The 16,031-nt window shown below is 41.1% G+C and overlaps 1 protein-coding gene across 5 annotated transcripts in view; it reads left to right on the forward strand.

Annotated features, from left to right (window-relative positions):
• The window catches only part of dnmt3ab (DNA (cytosine-5-)-methyltransferase 3 alpha b), a 40,146-nt gene continuing 24,115 nt past the window's right edge, over positions 1–16,031 (forward strand). For 4 of the 5 annotated variants that reach the window (XM_018703687.2, XM_018703689.2, XM_018703690.2 and 1 more), the window contains exons 1-5: positions 1–148; positions 1,342–1,561; positions 5,211–5,318; positions 10,169–10,520; positions 15,817–15,863. In XM_018703687.2, the coding sequence (XP_018559203.1) occupies positions 1,481–1,561; positions 5,211–5,318; positions 10,169–10,520; positions 15,817–15,863 (588 nt within the window). In that variant the 5' untranslated portion in view covers positions 1–148; positions 1,342–1,480. The remainder of the gene's footprint in view (positions 149–1,341; positions 1,562–5,210; positions 5,319–10,168; positions 10,521–15,816; positions 15,864–16,031) is intronic. The other variant, XM_018703688.2, reaches the window with a different exon arrangement.

Below are 16,031 nucleotides of genomic sequence, written 5' to 3' on the forward strand. Positions count from 1 at the left end.
CAGACCGACTGCAGGCCCCTGCAGTGAGAGCGGCGCATCTGGAGGAGAGCTGGCCGGCTGGGGAGGTGGAGGACGGGGAGAGAAGAGGAAGGAGGCTCCGGGAGCAAGCGAGACAAAAAGGGTCAGGCCTGGGACTTGGGAAAATCGGGTAACGAACACGCAGCGATTCACGCATTTAAATCCGTTTAACCCGGCACTAGTTAACCGCGCAGGAAGGGTAACCTTTATGTGAACAAAAACGTGAATGCCCTGAGAGCGGAAGGCGCTCGATGGAAACGGGGAAATAGCAATTTGGGGTTTGCTTTTTTGCAGATGTGCTGATTGGACATCGCGATGTGCACTTGAGCTTGACCGAATTTACAGCACAGAACCAGGATCGCGGCTCCTTAAAACACTGGCCTCATTAAAAAGAATAACGGGGATTTATCCTTCAGTGGCCGTGGCCTGTAAAATAGCCACAGTCCCCTGGGTCAAATTGCAGACTTCCCCTGCTGCAAAAGACGTCAAAAACTTTGCAAATTTAAACGCATAGCCAAATGAATTATGAATGCAAGTCAGTCGATCGCTGTAATGTAATCGTGTGCCCTAATTGTAGTTTGATGTGCATGAAAATGCGGTGACTTTAACCGCCTGTGTGGCCATTATAATAAATTATTTTTTAAGATATCGCGTTCTGCTTGTTGCCTGCAATTATTTTTCAAGAGCGAGGACTTCATTCCAGCAGCCCATTAGACCCTCTAAATAAATCAGAACCGATTGTCATCAGTCTTGACTTAACCCTTTCGAGGAATCATCCTGTAATGTAGATAAATAGGCCTATGATTTTTAGCACATTTTCCACGAGTGCAACAATGTAACTGTGGCTCCGCTGTGTGCGCATGGCTGACTGCTGGAGTAACTTTAACCCAGACTCTTGAGGAGAAAATGAATTATTAATATTAAAACAAAAACCCTTTATGATAATTCTCAGTTTAATTTACAGCATTATTTAGGTTATTATGCGCACAGTAGCAGCCGTTTAATGTCGAATACTGTACGTCCATACATCCATTTGGTGTAAAAGAGTGGTCTAGGCCCTATAGGCTAGAGGAGCCATACAGTGTCCTATACAGTATAGCAGCGTGTGAGCTTCTTATATGACGTTCACTCACAAAGGGAAAGCTGATGCTCAGAAAGTGGCTCTTTAAGAAAGAAAATGAGATTTAACTCATGTGGGTCGAGGAAATGCGCACTAGAAATATAAGGAAATAAAAGTATAAGTATAAAAACTCAAAGCATCACTATCACACAAATGCAAAAAACTAAACAAGCTGATTGTCACTGTTCTTTCTTATCTTCCAGGAGAGCGGAGAGAAGAGGGATCATCTCTCATTTCTTTATTTTTGTTCCTTTGAGTTTTATTTTCACCTGAAACTTCCCTCATCTACATCTCGCCCCTCATCAGACATTGCCCATAAAGCCCATCATAAGACTCTCAACGATGCCGTCCAACACTGTCACCAACACCAACACCACTGCATTCAAAGGCTCAGACTTCACTGATTCACCTGGAAACAGAATGGTAAGGAACATGTGTGAAATATATTTTTAAAAAGTATGCCTCAGGAATCTCACTTAAGGAATTTCTGAGACTCCCTTTGAAGCTTTGGTATGTTATTGAATGACTTGGGATTTCTCAACTTTACAGCTGGTGGGTTTACAGAGTTCATTCAGGCATGTTTCGGGTTTTTGAATGACTTGAGCTGAGCTGTTGATTAATTTGGATTTGACTGTCCATCACTGCAGAGAGTAATTTTCTAAAGGCCTCAGACTCACCAGAGCTGATTCAAAAGGAGATTATTATTCACTCCTGAGCTCATCAAACTCTGCTGAAGTACAATGTGCATTTCATAAAATATCTATAAAGAGAACATGTATGTAAGAGTGCATGAATATATATGTGCATGTGTGTGTGTGGGGGGGATAAGTCATGGGTATAGCCTTAAAATAAGAGGAATGTGGTTTGTGCAGTTACTTTACATCAAAGCCAATTAAAATCTTTCCCAATTTTATGAATGGAGTTAATCAGTCAGTCAGTCAAGCTAATTCCTTATTGATCTCTGTAATCCAAAGACTACTGGGATAGATTTAGTTGAACTGGTTAGTATTGATGGTCTGTTTTTTTTTTTTTTTTACTGGAGAATCCAGCAGGATGAGGAGTGCCATGTCACCTTTCATGATGCAGACAGACTCATTATTACAGTCCTTGTGTAACTGCAGCATCACTGACGCTCCACAGTGGCAGTGGCAGCAGCATCACTGAGGCGGCTGCTGCGAGGTGCAGCTGTATTATGTGACATTTGCTGTTGTAATGGTGGTTGGTGACGTGGGCGTTGGCTGGTGTAGGTTGAGCTGGAGCTGGAATGGCTCTACGGCTCTTTTACTGGGGGGATCTGTCCTCTTCCTCTACGTTCCCATTACACAGTACTGCCCTTAGTCTTGTTGCCTGGCAACAGACATTGCCTTAAATAACTGGCTACCCAGACGGAAATAGTGCAGAGATATTGACAATGTAGTAGGGTTCACTCCAGGCTACAACAAATCATATTTCAGGCCTTTCTGTTGTTTTTTTCCTTTTTTTCTCCAGAAAATATTAGGGTGAAGCTGTGTGTGAAAATGGCGTGTTATTTTCATTCTCCGCTCTCAGGTTGAGAATTGGATGAGCAGTGTGTTGTAGGCTGTTCCTGCAGAGATAGCCAGGCACCACTGAATTGTGTCATCCATGTAAGTGGTTCCCAAATGAGCCTGCACACCAGGCTGCACTCAAAACGTGCTATTATCTATGCAAATTCTGCCACCCTGGTAAGGAAAAACCAAAGCACCAGGCTCTCCATTAGTAATCACACAATGAACCGGCACCATCTGCAAAACACGTTCTCCCACAAAAGCATCAATACCTCCCTTTAAAATAACCTTTTACAGGCTTCTTAGCAGCTGCTATATTTTTATCCAGAAATTCATTAATGAATATTCACTGCTTATTTTTCCTGATTTTAGAGCCATTTTTTATCAGTTATAAGTCTGTGCTCATTAATCAAAGCATCAGTTACTCTGATCACATCCATCTCTTTATGCAAATCAGTTTGTCACCCTGGGACACTAATGGTTGATGAATTTATTCCATTTTAGGAAGCAAACGCTCTCAGGATGTAATGTGGCCTGACCTTTGAAATTCATGCCTGTGTTTATTAACATCCTCCACCTTTTACATTATTTAATAACTGGAGTCTGTAGGAATCTATGCATACTCCAGAGCCTTGTTTTTTTTCAAGGAATATTTTTGATTTAACTGGACAGTAGACAAGAAACAGAGAGACAGAGACAGAAAACAAGAGGGAGTTACACATTATTCTATAACCTGATCAGGAACTTCAACTGTATTACCACTGCAAACTTTTTAGCTGTGTCACGTGAGGTTACAAATTCTTATACATCTACAAAGGCGAGCACTATTTACATGAGTCACATATTTTGGTAGCTATTACCACAGCTCCTAATTTCACAATATAAGATCACAAATTTTGATAGCAGCAATACATTGCTCCAGTCTGTCAATATTTGAGGAGCTCATAAATGTTTTTTCCATTCTTAACCTTAAACTGTGTCATAACGACATCAGGATCAAACTGGAATCTCACATTACATAGATAACCTTTTTGCTCACCGTAAGTCATTAGTAACAGTTCTGGAGCTTTGATCATATCACAAGATCTTCATCAACAAACAGAATTTGCCCAATGGCCATGAGGTTCAGAGTTTATTCTTGACTTTGACAGCAGCTGAGAAAACGGTCTCACCACAGGGCCCGTTCTGTAGCTGTTCTGGAGCTTTCAACAATATAACATGAGCTTCATTGGCAGATGGAGCTTGCCAAAGGGTTTCGATCTGATATGGAGAAGATAAGTCATCTAAGTGCACAGAAAATGTGGAGGAAAATGAACTATTTAGAATTCCATGACAACCTGGCAAACTTCACTTGTCTGATGAAGATCATATGATAGGACCATCTAACCCTTTGGTTGTTTTCAAGATCCAGAATAAACCTGAAATAAGCTGAACATGTTTAAATACACCACAGATTTTTAAAATGTAGTTTTTGTTTGCAATTTCAATTTGTTTCCAGGTAGTTTTGAGATAATGTTTCGAAGCAGGAAGATGATGTAACTGCACATGTGCAGTGTAGAGTGTTATCAGCCTACTTTGCTTCTTATTGGAGCAAACTAGGTTATTAAAGGTGCTACACCTGTCTCTGGTCTCCCCTACTGTTCTTCTGTAATCTAGTCACAAATTTTTCTCGCTATATTTAACTACACCCATTACACAAGATAAATTCATGCAGTACCTTACAGTAATCTTCTTCCATGTTATCCTACGTCACAGTTTCTAGGCTTAAAATAAAAGTACTTAACAACAAGTCAGCAGCATCTCTGTTGCCGTACAGTGCAGAGAGCTCATTTATCTTCAGGGGAATCTTGCATTCAATACTGAAGGAATTTAATAAGGACCCAGCCCTCCACCCCCCACTGCAGCTGTCAGGAATGGCCTTGCAATCTCATTTGCATTCAAACCTGGTGCTGGTGGTCCTATTCAGTCAATATTGACAATCAAAGCATCTACATTAGGATCATCTTTTCTCCCATCAACCCCAGGGGTACTTGGTGGTGGCGGACATGGGGCTTTGTTCATGGGGGTAGACAGTTTTATTAATCAAAGGGAAATTGCAGCAGGGGAAGGTGGGGGCTGCTCGACGTCTTTGTAGCGGTGTCAAGAGGGGATTGTCTGTGGAAGGTCAGCGCTGCGTCCGCAGAGCTTTCACTTCAGCTTAGTTCAAAGGAACGTGTCATTCAATTTCTATCTGTCTCATTGTCCACTCAGCCAAAGACACTCAAGGACCTGCTGCTGTCCCCCCAAATGTTCAAGTGTTTCAGTGAGGTGCAGTTTTGTCTGTGTCCTGCAGATTTAGTATCACTCCTGCTGCATCTTTGGCTGAGGTGAAGCCACCACTTAGTTTACTGTACGCACAAATACAATCTTTTGTAATCTGGAAAGATGAAGTGTCCTGTGTGCATCCAGGCCTTAAAAAGTAAAACCGACATTCCCATACATAAGCGCACTGTTCAACTACTGCAGGATACTGTGTCCAAATCATTGTGTGCTCTTTTTGTTCACAGGGTGAGAGCACAATACTGGACATGGACCTGATGACAGAGGAGAAGTCGGCTAAAAGTAGTGCCTCTTGTAAAACTGGCAAGCCTGGAAGAAAGCGCAAGCAGTTTCCAGTGAGTGTTGATCTGACATGTCAGACATTTTACATCTACATCCATCCATTTATACTGGTCTTATAGTGATTTTCTGTCAGTTTTCCAGATGTGGTGGCTAAATATTAAACACCAGCTGGTCCTTGAGCACAGTAACATTAAAGGAATCTGTAAAACTGGATATTTAAGTATTTATTCAGTTTGCTCAGTAGGGTGTTTTTGTAAAATATATATATATTTTTTTTTGTAAAATCCTTAAATTCCAGTTTTCAAGCAGAGTGGGTGAAAACCCTTTAAGAAGTTCCATCACGTAAAGAATTCTTTAGGCTGGGTCTTAACAAAAGAGTTTTACTGTCCCATGATGATAGATAAGAACTAGTTCATACGGAGTCTGATCACAGCCTGTGCCACAGAGCTGCAATGTCTACAGTTAGATTTCAGCTGGGGACCTTTGTCCCATTTGTTCCCTGTCTGCCTTTTCAATGTCAACTGTCAAATAAAAGGCAAAATGGCAAAAAAAAAGAGAGAACTACTTCATACAACATGTCAAATCACATCTGAATCCCATCTTGAAGATGAAAATTCTGCTGACAAAGAGAGGGGCAAGATGCGATTAATCATTTAAACATGGGGATAACGGCGCACATTTTCAGACTGTCTATTCTGGACGACATTCATGGTGCTGGACTCCTTTGTTCATATGAAAAGTGACCAAAATAGTTCTGTGAAGAATGAAAAAGAGCTTGAGAGAGAGGTTCAAACCTTGATTGTGTTCACACCTCCATGCAGATGGCCAATTACTGTTTGAAGTGGATGTGAATGTCGGATTGCATAAATTGTCGGACGTAGCTCTTGGAATTCTGTCATCAGAAAGGCATGGAGGAAGGGCATTTGAGATGGCGCTTTGACCATCTGATAAGCATTTTGGTTGGAGCATAACTGCACCCATAGCATCTGTCAAACAAGGTCTTTGTTGGATCATCAAACAGCATCATAAACCCCCCTCCCCACATCCTGATAATCAGACTGAATTGCCAGTATAGTTTTACTGCACTCATTACTTGACACATATTTTCAAAGATCTGTTATGAGGCTGTATCCCCTCACACCCTTCAAACGCTGGAAATGGTTGGACCAACTTTCCAAACCCAACAATCAGACAATTACACACAATGATTAGCCAGGTGTGTGGGGGTGAGTAAGTATGAAAGTTTAAACCTCTCTCTCAAACTCTCTTTTTTCATTCTACTTCAAAAGGAGTGCAACAGCATGAAGGAGAGACTGGCCAGAAGAGTACAGCGTTACTCATTTGCATGGTTATGGCATCTGTCCCTCTCTATGACAGCAGGCTTTTCAACCCACCATCACGTGTGGCTTGTTGAAGCAGCTGTAAACATTTTGCCACATGACATTTCACATGAACTAGTTTGAAGCGAACCCCAGCCTCAAGTGTCCCATGATGGTTTAAATGTTAGTTGTGAGGCTTTGAAATGGAAAGAATCAAAAAATATTCAGTATCTGCACAAGATATTACACCTGTTTCAGCCTTCAGACACCTGTTAAACTGTAAGACCACATGTACCTCTTTGTACTCATGAATAAACATCACACAGTCTCTACCATGTTTCTAAGATGCACGCAGACGCTACACTAACACCATTTGTAATCTGTTTGTGATGCCTTTTGTAGTTAAAAGCCCTGATTTAATAATGACTCTTGGGCCAGCATGTATCTGGATATTTTTTTCCCTGAGATGTTATCATTTGCATAAGCCTGTGCTTAAAAATCATGTTAATTAATTCTCACAGTGTGATTCGACAAACCAAAAAGGGATTAGAAAAATATTTACAGATAATATACGGTGGGGATATGCCTGAGGGTTTGTGTCAGTGTATTTAAAGGAGCCGAGTGGTAGAACCAAGAACAGAAACGTGTACAGACACTCTATCCACACAGATCTTTCACTCTTCTCAAAACGAGACTGTCACTCAAACATGTACTTGCCAAATTAAAATGCTGTCAAAGACACACTGAAGGTTCTCTGACATGGATCAGTGGTGGATGGTAACTATTAAATCTTTGGTAAAAACATTAAAAGTAAGTAAAGTTGTTGATGGCTGATAAAGGTGGTATGTCACTAGCCCCTGAGCTTAGCCTTGTAGAAAAATGTCAGTAAAGTATTCACTCATTCACCTCATCTCACAGGGTTTTCCATTTTAAATATTAACCTCTGTTAACTGCTCTTTACTATCACAGGTCCATGCTGTAACATTCACTGCCTTCAGCTAGTCTGAAGGAGGTTACAGCTGGTCACATTATTCAGTAATCTGCTCTAAATTCCTAATCTAATATTAACTCCCGATTTCCCCCCTTGGGATCAATAAAGCATTGTCTTATCTTAAAGCCTGTGAGAGTGACACCTGCTGTGTAATTTAAGACAAACTGGCTGAATGTTGACATGTATCTTGGCCAAGCTGTTTCATTTGTAGGATGAAAAATTAAATGATTAATTGACTGATAACTTACTAATAAATACAGAATATCTAAATGTCTGTAAGGAGAACAAGTTTAAAGGCAGTGGCATGGCGTTATGTTTTTCTCAGTGCAGATTTTTCCAGTTTTTGGCATCTGTTTTGAGTCATCCCATCTTTAGCCTATACATATAGCATATACTATAGCACATGTCAATGTGTAAGAATACACAACATGTATTCATTCCAAGTCTATAATCAAAACAGCAATAATATATATTTTTTTCATTCTTCTTTTAGCTCTCTTTTTGTCTGAGGAATGTTTTTGCTTTTAAGTTGCTAAATGCTCAAGCTAGCTAACTAACTGTTTAGTGTAGAGTAATTAATCAGAGCTAATGTAGAGCTGAGGACTTCCAAGCTAAATTATATTATATACTATATTTATCTATTTTGGAAGAATATATGACTTTCACATAACACAAGGTGCTTTGACCCATTAATAGGAAATATTGGTACAGTGCAGCTTCAATAGTTTATCACATGTTATTTACCACTACATATGTTAGCATGGTGGTGTGTAAGTTGTAATGCTGCGGCAGTAAGTTGGATTAGGTAGTGAGTGTTTTGTTTTGACCTCTGTCTGCCAGTCTGAGCTGCCTGATTTACTGACTGTGAACTCTGACCTCTGGCAGGGGCCTCATGTAGTTCACTGGGTCACTAATCTGTTGCGTAATTCTGTCAGAGACAGTTGTGTGTACTGTTTGTGTGAGAGAGAGAGCATATTGCCTGAGTTTGTGCATGTGTTCGACTTTCTGTTTCTGTCCTGTGTGTGTTTGCTTTTGTGTGTGTATTGGCCTAAAAGCACACTCACACTGCAACCTCCTTTTCTAGTTATGAATTGATTCAGAATATTAATATTGTGTGAGTTGTGGCTTTGTTGTTTTTATTCAGTGTGTCAAACAGATTTACTAGAGCGCCACTCTTTGAATGAGTGCAACTGTTCAACATTTACAGTTAATTTGTTCTCAGTTACTACAATGATGAAGTCATTTAGAGTTTTGTGGCCTACGAGGAATGCTTGAAAACCAAATGTGGCTTGATGTAGCTTTGTTTTACGATACAGTAAGACTTCCACTAAAGTCTATTTTGCGTCTGTGTTCCGCATAATTTGCATTGTATTCATTACACAGACATTTTATAGGTCTCTGGGTCACATTAAAGCTAGTTTACATTGTGTTTGCCTATTCAGTCTGCAAGAATCAGGTTACGTTTGACCTTTTAGCTTCCAGCACAGGGTCTAGTGTTTGCTAAATATTGTCTGCTGACAGATAGATGTCTCCTGAGGCATTCCTGTCACACGCTTTCAATGCAAAGTCCTGTACCTACAGCTACAGGAGATGAAAGCTTCAGTGCTGCTCTCATCAGTGTTGACAGTCTGATCTCACAAGACATGCTCCACTTTCTGCTCCCAGTGACCCAGTAATGGGATTGTCTGAGAAAGTGTGTTTTTATGGCTATTTTTAGGTAGCAGCAGAGACACTATCACATCTCTTCAAACATTTAAGATTTAAAACAAATCTTTTCTTCTGCATCAGTTGGTTCTTTTTTAGGTGCAGAAAAGTGAAAGTCTGCCACTCTAAGTTCAACTGCAGCTTTAGATGGGTCAGCTCTCTTTGAATTTACTCCTCTGCATAGAATGAAATAGTTTAACTGGGCGTTCCAAACTGGACGGAGAGAAAAACTTCTCCGTTGTCAAACAGCCAACATTCTTCACATATTTCCATGCTGCTGTAATGTTGAATGCATGACTACAGGAAGCTCAGTAGTGTACCTGATGAACTGTAATGTAATCCCTTCCTCACTTTCCAAGTTAATGGCTGTACTGCAGATTTACTGGCGCAGCTTTGAAGTTTACAACTCCAGTTTAACAGAGCTAAACGGGAAATGCCATAATTCACTGACTAATAAGTGTAGAAGTTGAGCTACATGTTTGATTCTGTGCAGATAGAGCTGAGGAGGCTTAAGGGGTGAAATTAAGCTTATCTAATATGAAACGGATGAATGCTTTAATTGACATTTGCTATCAAATTGCCCATTTAGCCAACAAAGACTGAAGAGTGCTTATCCTCACTCTGATAATGCCAACTATTTTACTGTTAGTCGCTCAGATGACCTTTTTTCAAGCGTGCTAGATGATTTGTTGTAAATCCTGAGGGGTTTTGTTTATCGCACACACAGCCACAGTATATCCAGTGATATGTCATAACTGCTGACAGGCACAACACTGCTGTACACCTTCAGAACATCAAACTGTAACATACTGCTACAGCAATAACAATCTATAAAGCTGATAGATTGCAAGGATGTTCACATTTCAACCCTCTCTTCCCCTGCCTGCAGGTTGAGAGCTGTGGCTCTCTCAAAGATGGTGTGGGTGTGGGCAACAGCTACACTGGGGTGGGAAGGCCGTCCATGGCACAGGTCCACAATGGAAACGTGGGCGGGCACAGAGACAGGACGTCCGACGCCTGCTTCCCCAAACAGGAGAAGAGGGAAGTGGAGAACGGGATCCCCAGAGACCCTTCCTCCTGCCGGGCCGAGGACAGCTCCCAGGGTCAGAGCCTGAGCCCTTCCCAGGAGAACGGATTCCTGCCCAGCCGGGAAGAGCAGGACTCAGAGAAAGACAAGGACGACAGCCTGACAACGCCGCGCAAGAAAAGAGGGAGGCGGAAACTGGAGCGCCCAACGAAATGTGAGTTTTTGGCTTCTGCTTGTTCAGCTTCGCTATCTTTTGATCTGCTCTCTGCGGATCCAGCAGGAAAAGTCACGTGTGTGTGACTTGAACAAGATGTTGAGTAATGAACTGTAAATGGATGTCAGATTGAGCGGGTCTGTGCTGCTCCACACACAGAGCATGGCACTGACACTGCCAGGATTAGTAACACAGACACGAAAAGTGTTGCATTCATGCTGCTGCACAGTGATGGGGAGAAGAGGCACGAGTAAATATTATGTCTGCAGAGTAAATTAGACATAATTATAATGTTTATACTGTTAATATTCATATTATACAAACTGAATGTTTGCATGCTATATTTAACTTCTGTTCATTTCTTCTGAATGTCTCGTGTGGTTTACCAAATGCTCTCACTATGCGCTGTGAGTAAGTGAGTATGCAGCTTGCACCGTGTGACCATGGCAAAAAGTTAGGGTGGAGTTACAGGCGGTTCCAGTGTCAAAGAAAGACAGTGATACTAAATTAACCATCTGAGATATAATGTGGCAACAAGGGGGGTTGGCCTCAGCTTGTCTAAATGTGAAAACACTGTTTTAGTTCCAAAAAGTTAATCACAATATATCTTTCAGAGTAGGTGCAAGTTCTATGCAGTTTGCCTGTAACTACACTGAAGTACTGAAGTAGAAATTATTTTTGTGTAGAGCTGAAAGAAGTGGTTGATTAATTAATTAGAGAACTGACAGCAAATTTATCTGCAACTATTTTGATAAATGATTAATGGTTTAAGTCATTCTTAAATAAAAATGACAGATGTGCTCTGGTTTCAGCCTCTTAAATGTGAATATTTGCTGTTTTTATTTGACTTAGATCATAGGAAAAGGGCTTTAGGAACTTGTCACTATTTTTGTTATCTTACATAAAGAAATCAAGACAATAAATAATCATCAGTTGTCCTGATTATGTGAATTTTGTTAATAAAGGCCCGGTTAAGTTAAGCTAAGACGACACGAAGGGAAGCATGACTTTAAAGCTTTTTCTTCTAAAATTTTGACTGCGCTCGTACGTCAAACACAGCTAGCTTAAATGCACACTGTCATTTTTATTATAATAAACGATTTTAAATTTCAATTTGGTCACACAGAATCTACACCAGCTACAGAGCAGAGGTCAGTAATATTAGCATATAAAGATGATATAAATCAGGGGGGCATGGATGGGAGAGAGTGGTGCTGACAGGTAGAGATTAACCATATCACTTAGCCTCCCCTTCACTCTCTGTCTTTCAGTGCTATCTCTCTCTCTCACTCTCTCTCTCTTAGCCACGTGTCTCTCGCTCCTCTCTCGGCCGCAGAGACACCGGCTATGACCTTGATGAGGAGTGCAGTAAATAAAGCCAGGGGAGGAGCGACTCGTCTCCTGGCAACGAGCCTCTGTTGGGAGCTGGCAGGTCTCTGTTGTGGCCGCCTCCCCGTCGGGGGCCCTGCCAGGTGGATGGCGTTGTGCCCAGAACTCTTTACAAACTAAGTCTGCGCTCTGTATTCACCTGATCTGTGCTTCTAGGATCTGTTACTTCACTTCCAAGCAGAAACCAGGGATAACCCTGTTTGCTTTTGGTGTAAATGGCTCAGAACAAGATTTCAGAGCTCTGGATCCAGTGTTGCTCAGCTTTAGTCTGAAGCAGTGGTGAACACAAAGTGCATGGCAAAATCTCATCATAAAACTATATCATTTTCATGTCATCTGTGTAAATATGGTTTTATAAGAAAGATGAGGCAGGAGAATGTGACTAGATAATGTTTAGTTTTTAGGGTACAAATTTAAAAAGCTGTTAAAGGAGTATTACCCAGCCTGTGAAAACATGTATGAAGTCTGTTTTTTTTAAGTCTGAGAAAATAACCCTGATGATGTCTTCAGAGTTATTTATTTCTAACACAGGATGATTCAAGATGCTTTTGAGTTGCATTATAGGAAGTATACAAACAAGAATTTTTAGAGTTACATCCATATCAGAGACTAAAAGTCTGTAGTATCTCACTCTCTGGTGCTTCAAGTTTGATCACCTCTTTTCAGTCCCCCAACATTATGAAAGCGCAACATTAAATCTCTAGCTAAGTCACACTTAGTTGCAGTTACAATTATGAGTGTCCCTAAGTGTCCCTTTACAATTTCAACAGAGGCAACAAACAGCAGACTGGAACAGACTGAAAGAGGAACTGAGTAGTGAGCATGAGCAGTGTTAGCCACAAAGTAAAAAAAAAAAACAGACTTCCACTTACAAATACTCAGATTATAGGTCTGCACAGAGTCCACAGGTTTCTAAAGACTCGCAGCAGATGTTAGTGACACTTTTTTTTCCTTTGATGGCTGCAGGCAGCCGTCAGCAGTCATACTGTCATAGTGTGAACACAGTGCAGAATGAATAGTTTGTTGTTTCCAGGCCACACACATGCACAAATTTGCTGCTTGGCATCAGTTTGTGAGTACTACTTGATGCCTATGACGCACTGAAACAACATTTGTAGTATTTTTTTCAACCAGGATATCAAAATCATATGACAGAGTGAGAGAGTAAAAGGCAAACTGTATAAAGGACAGCTGGAGCAGACAACTGTGGTGCAAAAAGCAGTATGAGTTGGCACGTGCTATCTTTAAAAAAAAAAAAGTACCAGACACAAAATGTGCCTGCAGCACTGCCCAGGATTTAATTGCTAAGTGATCATTTTGAAATGCAACACCACACACTGTTGCATCTGCATAATGTATAGATTTACTTTACTGTAAGTTACTAAACATCAGATCAGAAGATATATAGTACATGCAAGGAGAAATTAATGCCGTAACTGAACAAGTTTGAATAGAGGGAGTGTCGATATAAAATCATCTAAGGGAGGGGAGACCTTGGTGGGGGGGCGGTGTGGTGGATCGATAGTCAGCTAAACAGGGTTTCTGTTATCCATCTGGAGGGCAAAGGAAGGATTTGAGCCCCGGCTGGAGTGGAACTGAGCTCTAGCAATACGAGAGCTGGAACTCGCTCAAACTGGCAAGGTATACTCTCTGTGGGCAACATTAGCCAGCTCCCCTCACAAACCCAATGACCTTGGCAGTCCGTACCGCCTCACCGATTTGTTATATAGTCACTTATTCCCGATGAGGACGACGAGACCAGGAGAGAGTGATGGAAAAAAAGAGCAAGGGGGAGGGAGGAACAGGGGGCTCAGCTACACATGGAACCAACTTGAAGAGGCTGCTAAGAGAGCAGACTATTGTTTGGACAGGTCTGTAGGGTACTTCACTGACAAGCCAGTGTTGGCTGTGCAGAAAACATGCCATCAAAAGTTGTCCTTAGCCTCTCAGGGCTCAAGTGTTATGATAGTGTTTGGGCTTCGACTAAGCAGATAGTCATGTTTACTCAGGCTGTGCCATTATGCTAATTTAGGGCACAGCTGCTTGAATGATGTGCATATACTCCACTTGTATCATATCACCTTCCCTGGACACTTTTAGAAACACTTGCTTACATTCAAATTAATCATTGTGAAAGTAATTCCAGAGGTGTTGGTTTGAACTTCTGAGATGAAGCTGATTTTGGCCTCCTTATCTATTTTTCTGCTGCTGCGGGTGAAAAAGTTTTCATGAATCATGTTTCAGTTGGGTGGTATCCATGCTCCCTGGCTAACCCCTAACTGCTCTGCTGAACACAGGCAAACAATGCTGTTTAAGAATGAATAACATGCCCTTGTTGTTGTAGACCTCCAGATCTTAAATCATGGCCAAGTTAATGGGAAATCCCAACTGCAGCTTTTATTGTGTTCAAGACATTTTTATTAGGCTGTGGTTTCAGTGCACGTTTAACCGAATGTTTTCTGAGCTATTTTTGACAATCTTTACCCTGCTGCTCTACCTCTCCATTATGGTTTTGCAACTTCCTCTGTATATATACATATATATCTCTGTGGGCATTTTATTTCCTGTGCAAAACATTTCTTTCTATGAAAAGTACTGATAAAGTTCTGAATCATTATAATAGAAAGTGGATGAAGCATAGAAATGTTTCATGTTTCATATTTAAAGTTACATTACTGCTGATTGAGCATGCTCAAATACAAGTAAAAGTCCTACCTATGCCATGTTGTGTAAGTTAAATATAAAAAGTAAAAGCAGCCATCATTGGACTGAAAAGATGAGTAAGTCAACTAGTTATTTTTCTCTTGGTATAACCAGCTAAAAGTCAAAATTGCAAATTAATAGTTGACAAAACAATCTCACACCAAGGTCAAAGTTCTGGAGCTTTCAGTCACTTCACATGATCTTCATCAGCAGATGGTGTTTGCTTAGTTGTCATGGTTGTATGAGGGACTACTTGTCCATGCCACAAAGTGCCTCAAATGTCTTAAAGTGCTCATAAAAAAGTTTTGCTTTTCTGGACAAACTCCATCAAAAACTCCACAACAGCTACTAAACTGACTTTGAATTGAAATCATTTCATCAACGGCTGTTTCCTGAGGTCAAGACTGAACTTTTGAACTCAAAGTGTAAGTACATTAAAACTGTACTTAGAGCACTTGAGTAAATTTATTACTTTTCAGTACACAGGGACATGAAACAGGACACTTGGGTAATAGCACAACATGCAGCATTTTTTAGGCTCCACCACCTTTTTCTGTTCCAAATAACACAGACAAATACCAGCTTCTACACTGTCCACTTCTACAGAACTCAACAGCAGCAAGAGGGGATTTATGCCTTGATGCAGTTGAGGCTTTGGAGATTGGCAGGGAGATTATATACCGCCCCAGAGTCGCAGAAGTGAAGCAGTATGTTGTTGCCTTTACGGCTCAGTGTCAGCAGCGTAGGAGGGGTCATGCTAATAGCAACCAGCTGTGTGTCTCATGAAGGGGGGATATAAGGTCAGATGTGTGACATCTGCCAAAATAAACGTGGCCCCTCTCCACACTCATCATAACCTGGGCAGCCACTCCAAACCCTCTGGGTTGCATCAAACCCTCTTATGGCACCTGAGAGCACAAGCTCCGGTGATCCCAGAACGATTTTGAGCATGCATAAGGAGTTTTCCAGAGCCAGTATCTCTCAGCAGATTTATTAATATGACTTTAATTTGATCAAACTTATAGTTAATGGGATGATATGGAGGGCAAGCTCAACAATCTGGGTTAATAAATGTGTCATATGGTTTATTGATGAATGAGAGGCCACTTGAGTTTAACACAGATACAGGGATAAGCGATGTGGCCAATTTCCACTCTGCTGTGAATGATTCAGGCCATCCATTGTGTCGCTGTCTTCTTTCTAGATGTGGAGCACAAGGAGGAGGATGGGGGTGATGCAGTCAAGACCGAGGTAAGATTTCTGCTCTGTTTGTGTCTTTGTTCTCTGGCTGATGTAACTCTTGAGGTGTCTTTCACACTTGCCAGGACTGTAGCTTCCTTTTTGGGGGGTGAATTATCTTTCCTGTCACAAACTGTGAGTCCTCTGCTTGCCAGCATGATAGATGGTTGTGGTGCAGAT

Source organism: Lates calcarifer, linkage group LG19 (assembly GCF_001640805.2).
Source record: "Lates calcarifer isolate ASB-BC8 linkage group LG19, TLL_Latcal_v3, whole genome shotgun sequence".
NCBI classification, from domain to species: Eukaryota; Metazoa; Chordata; class Actinopteri; family Centropomidae; genus Lates; species Lates calcarifer.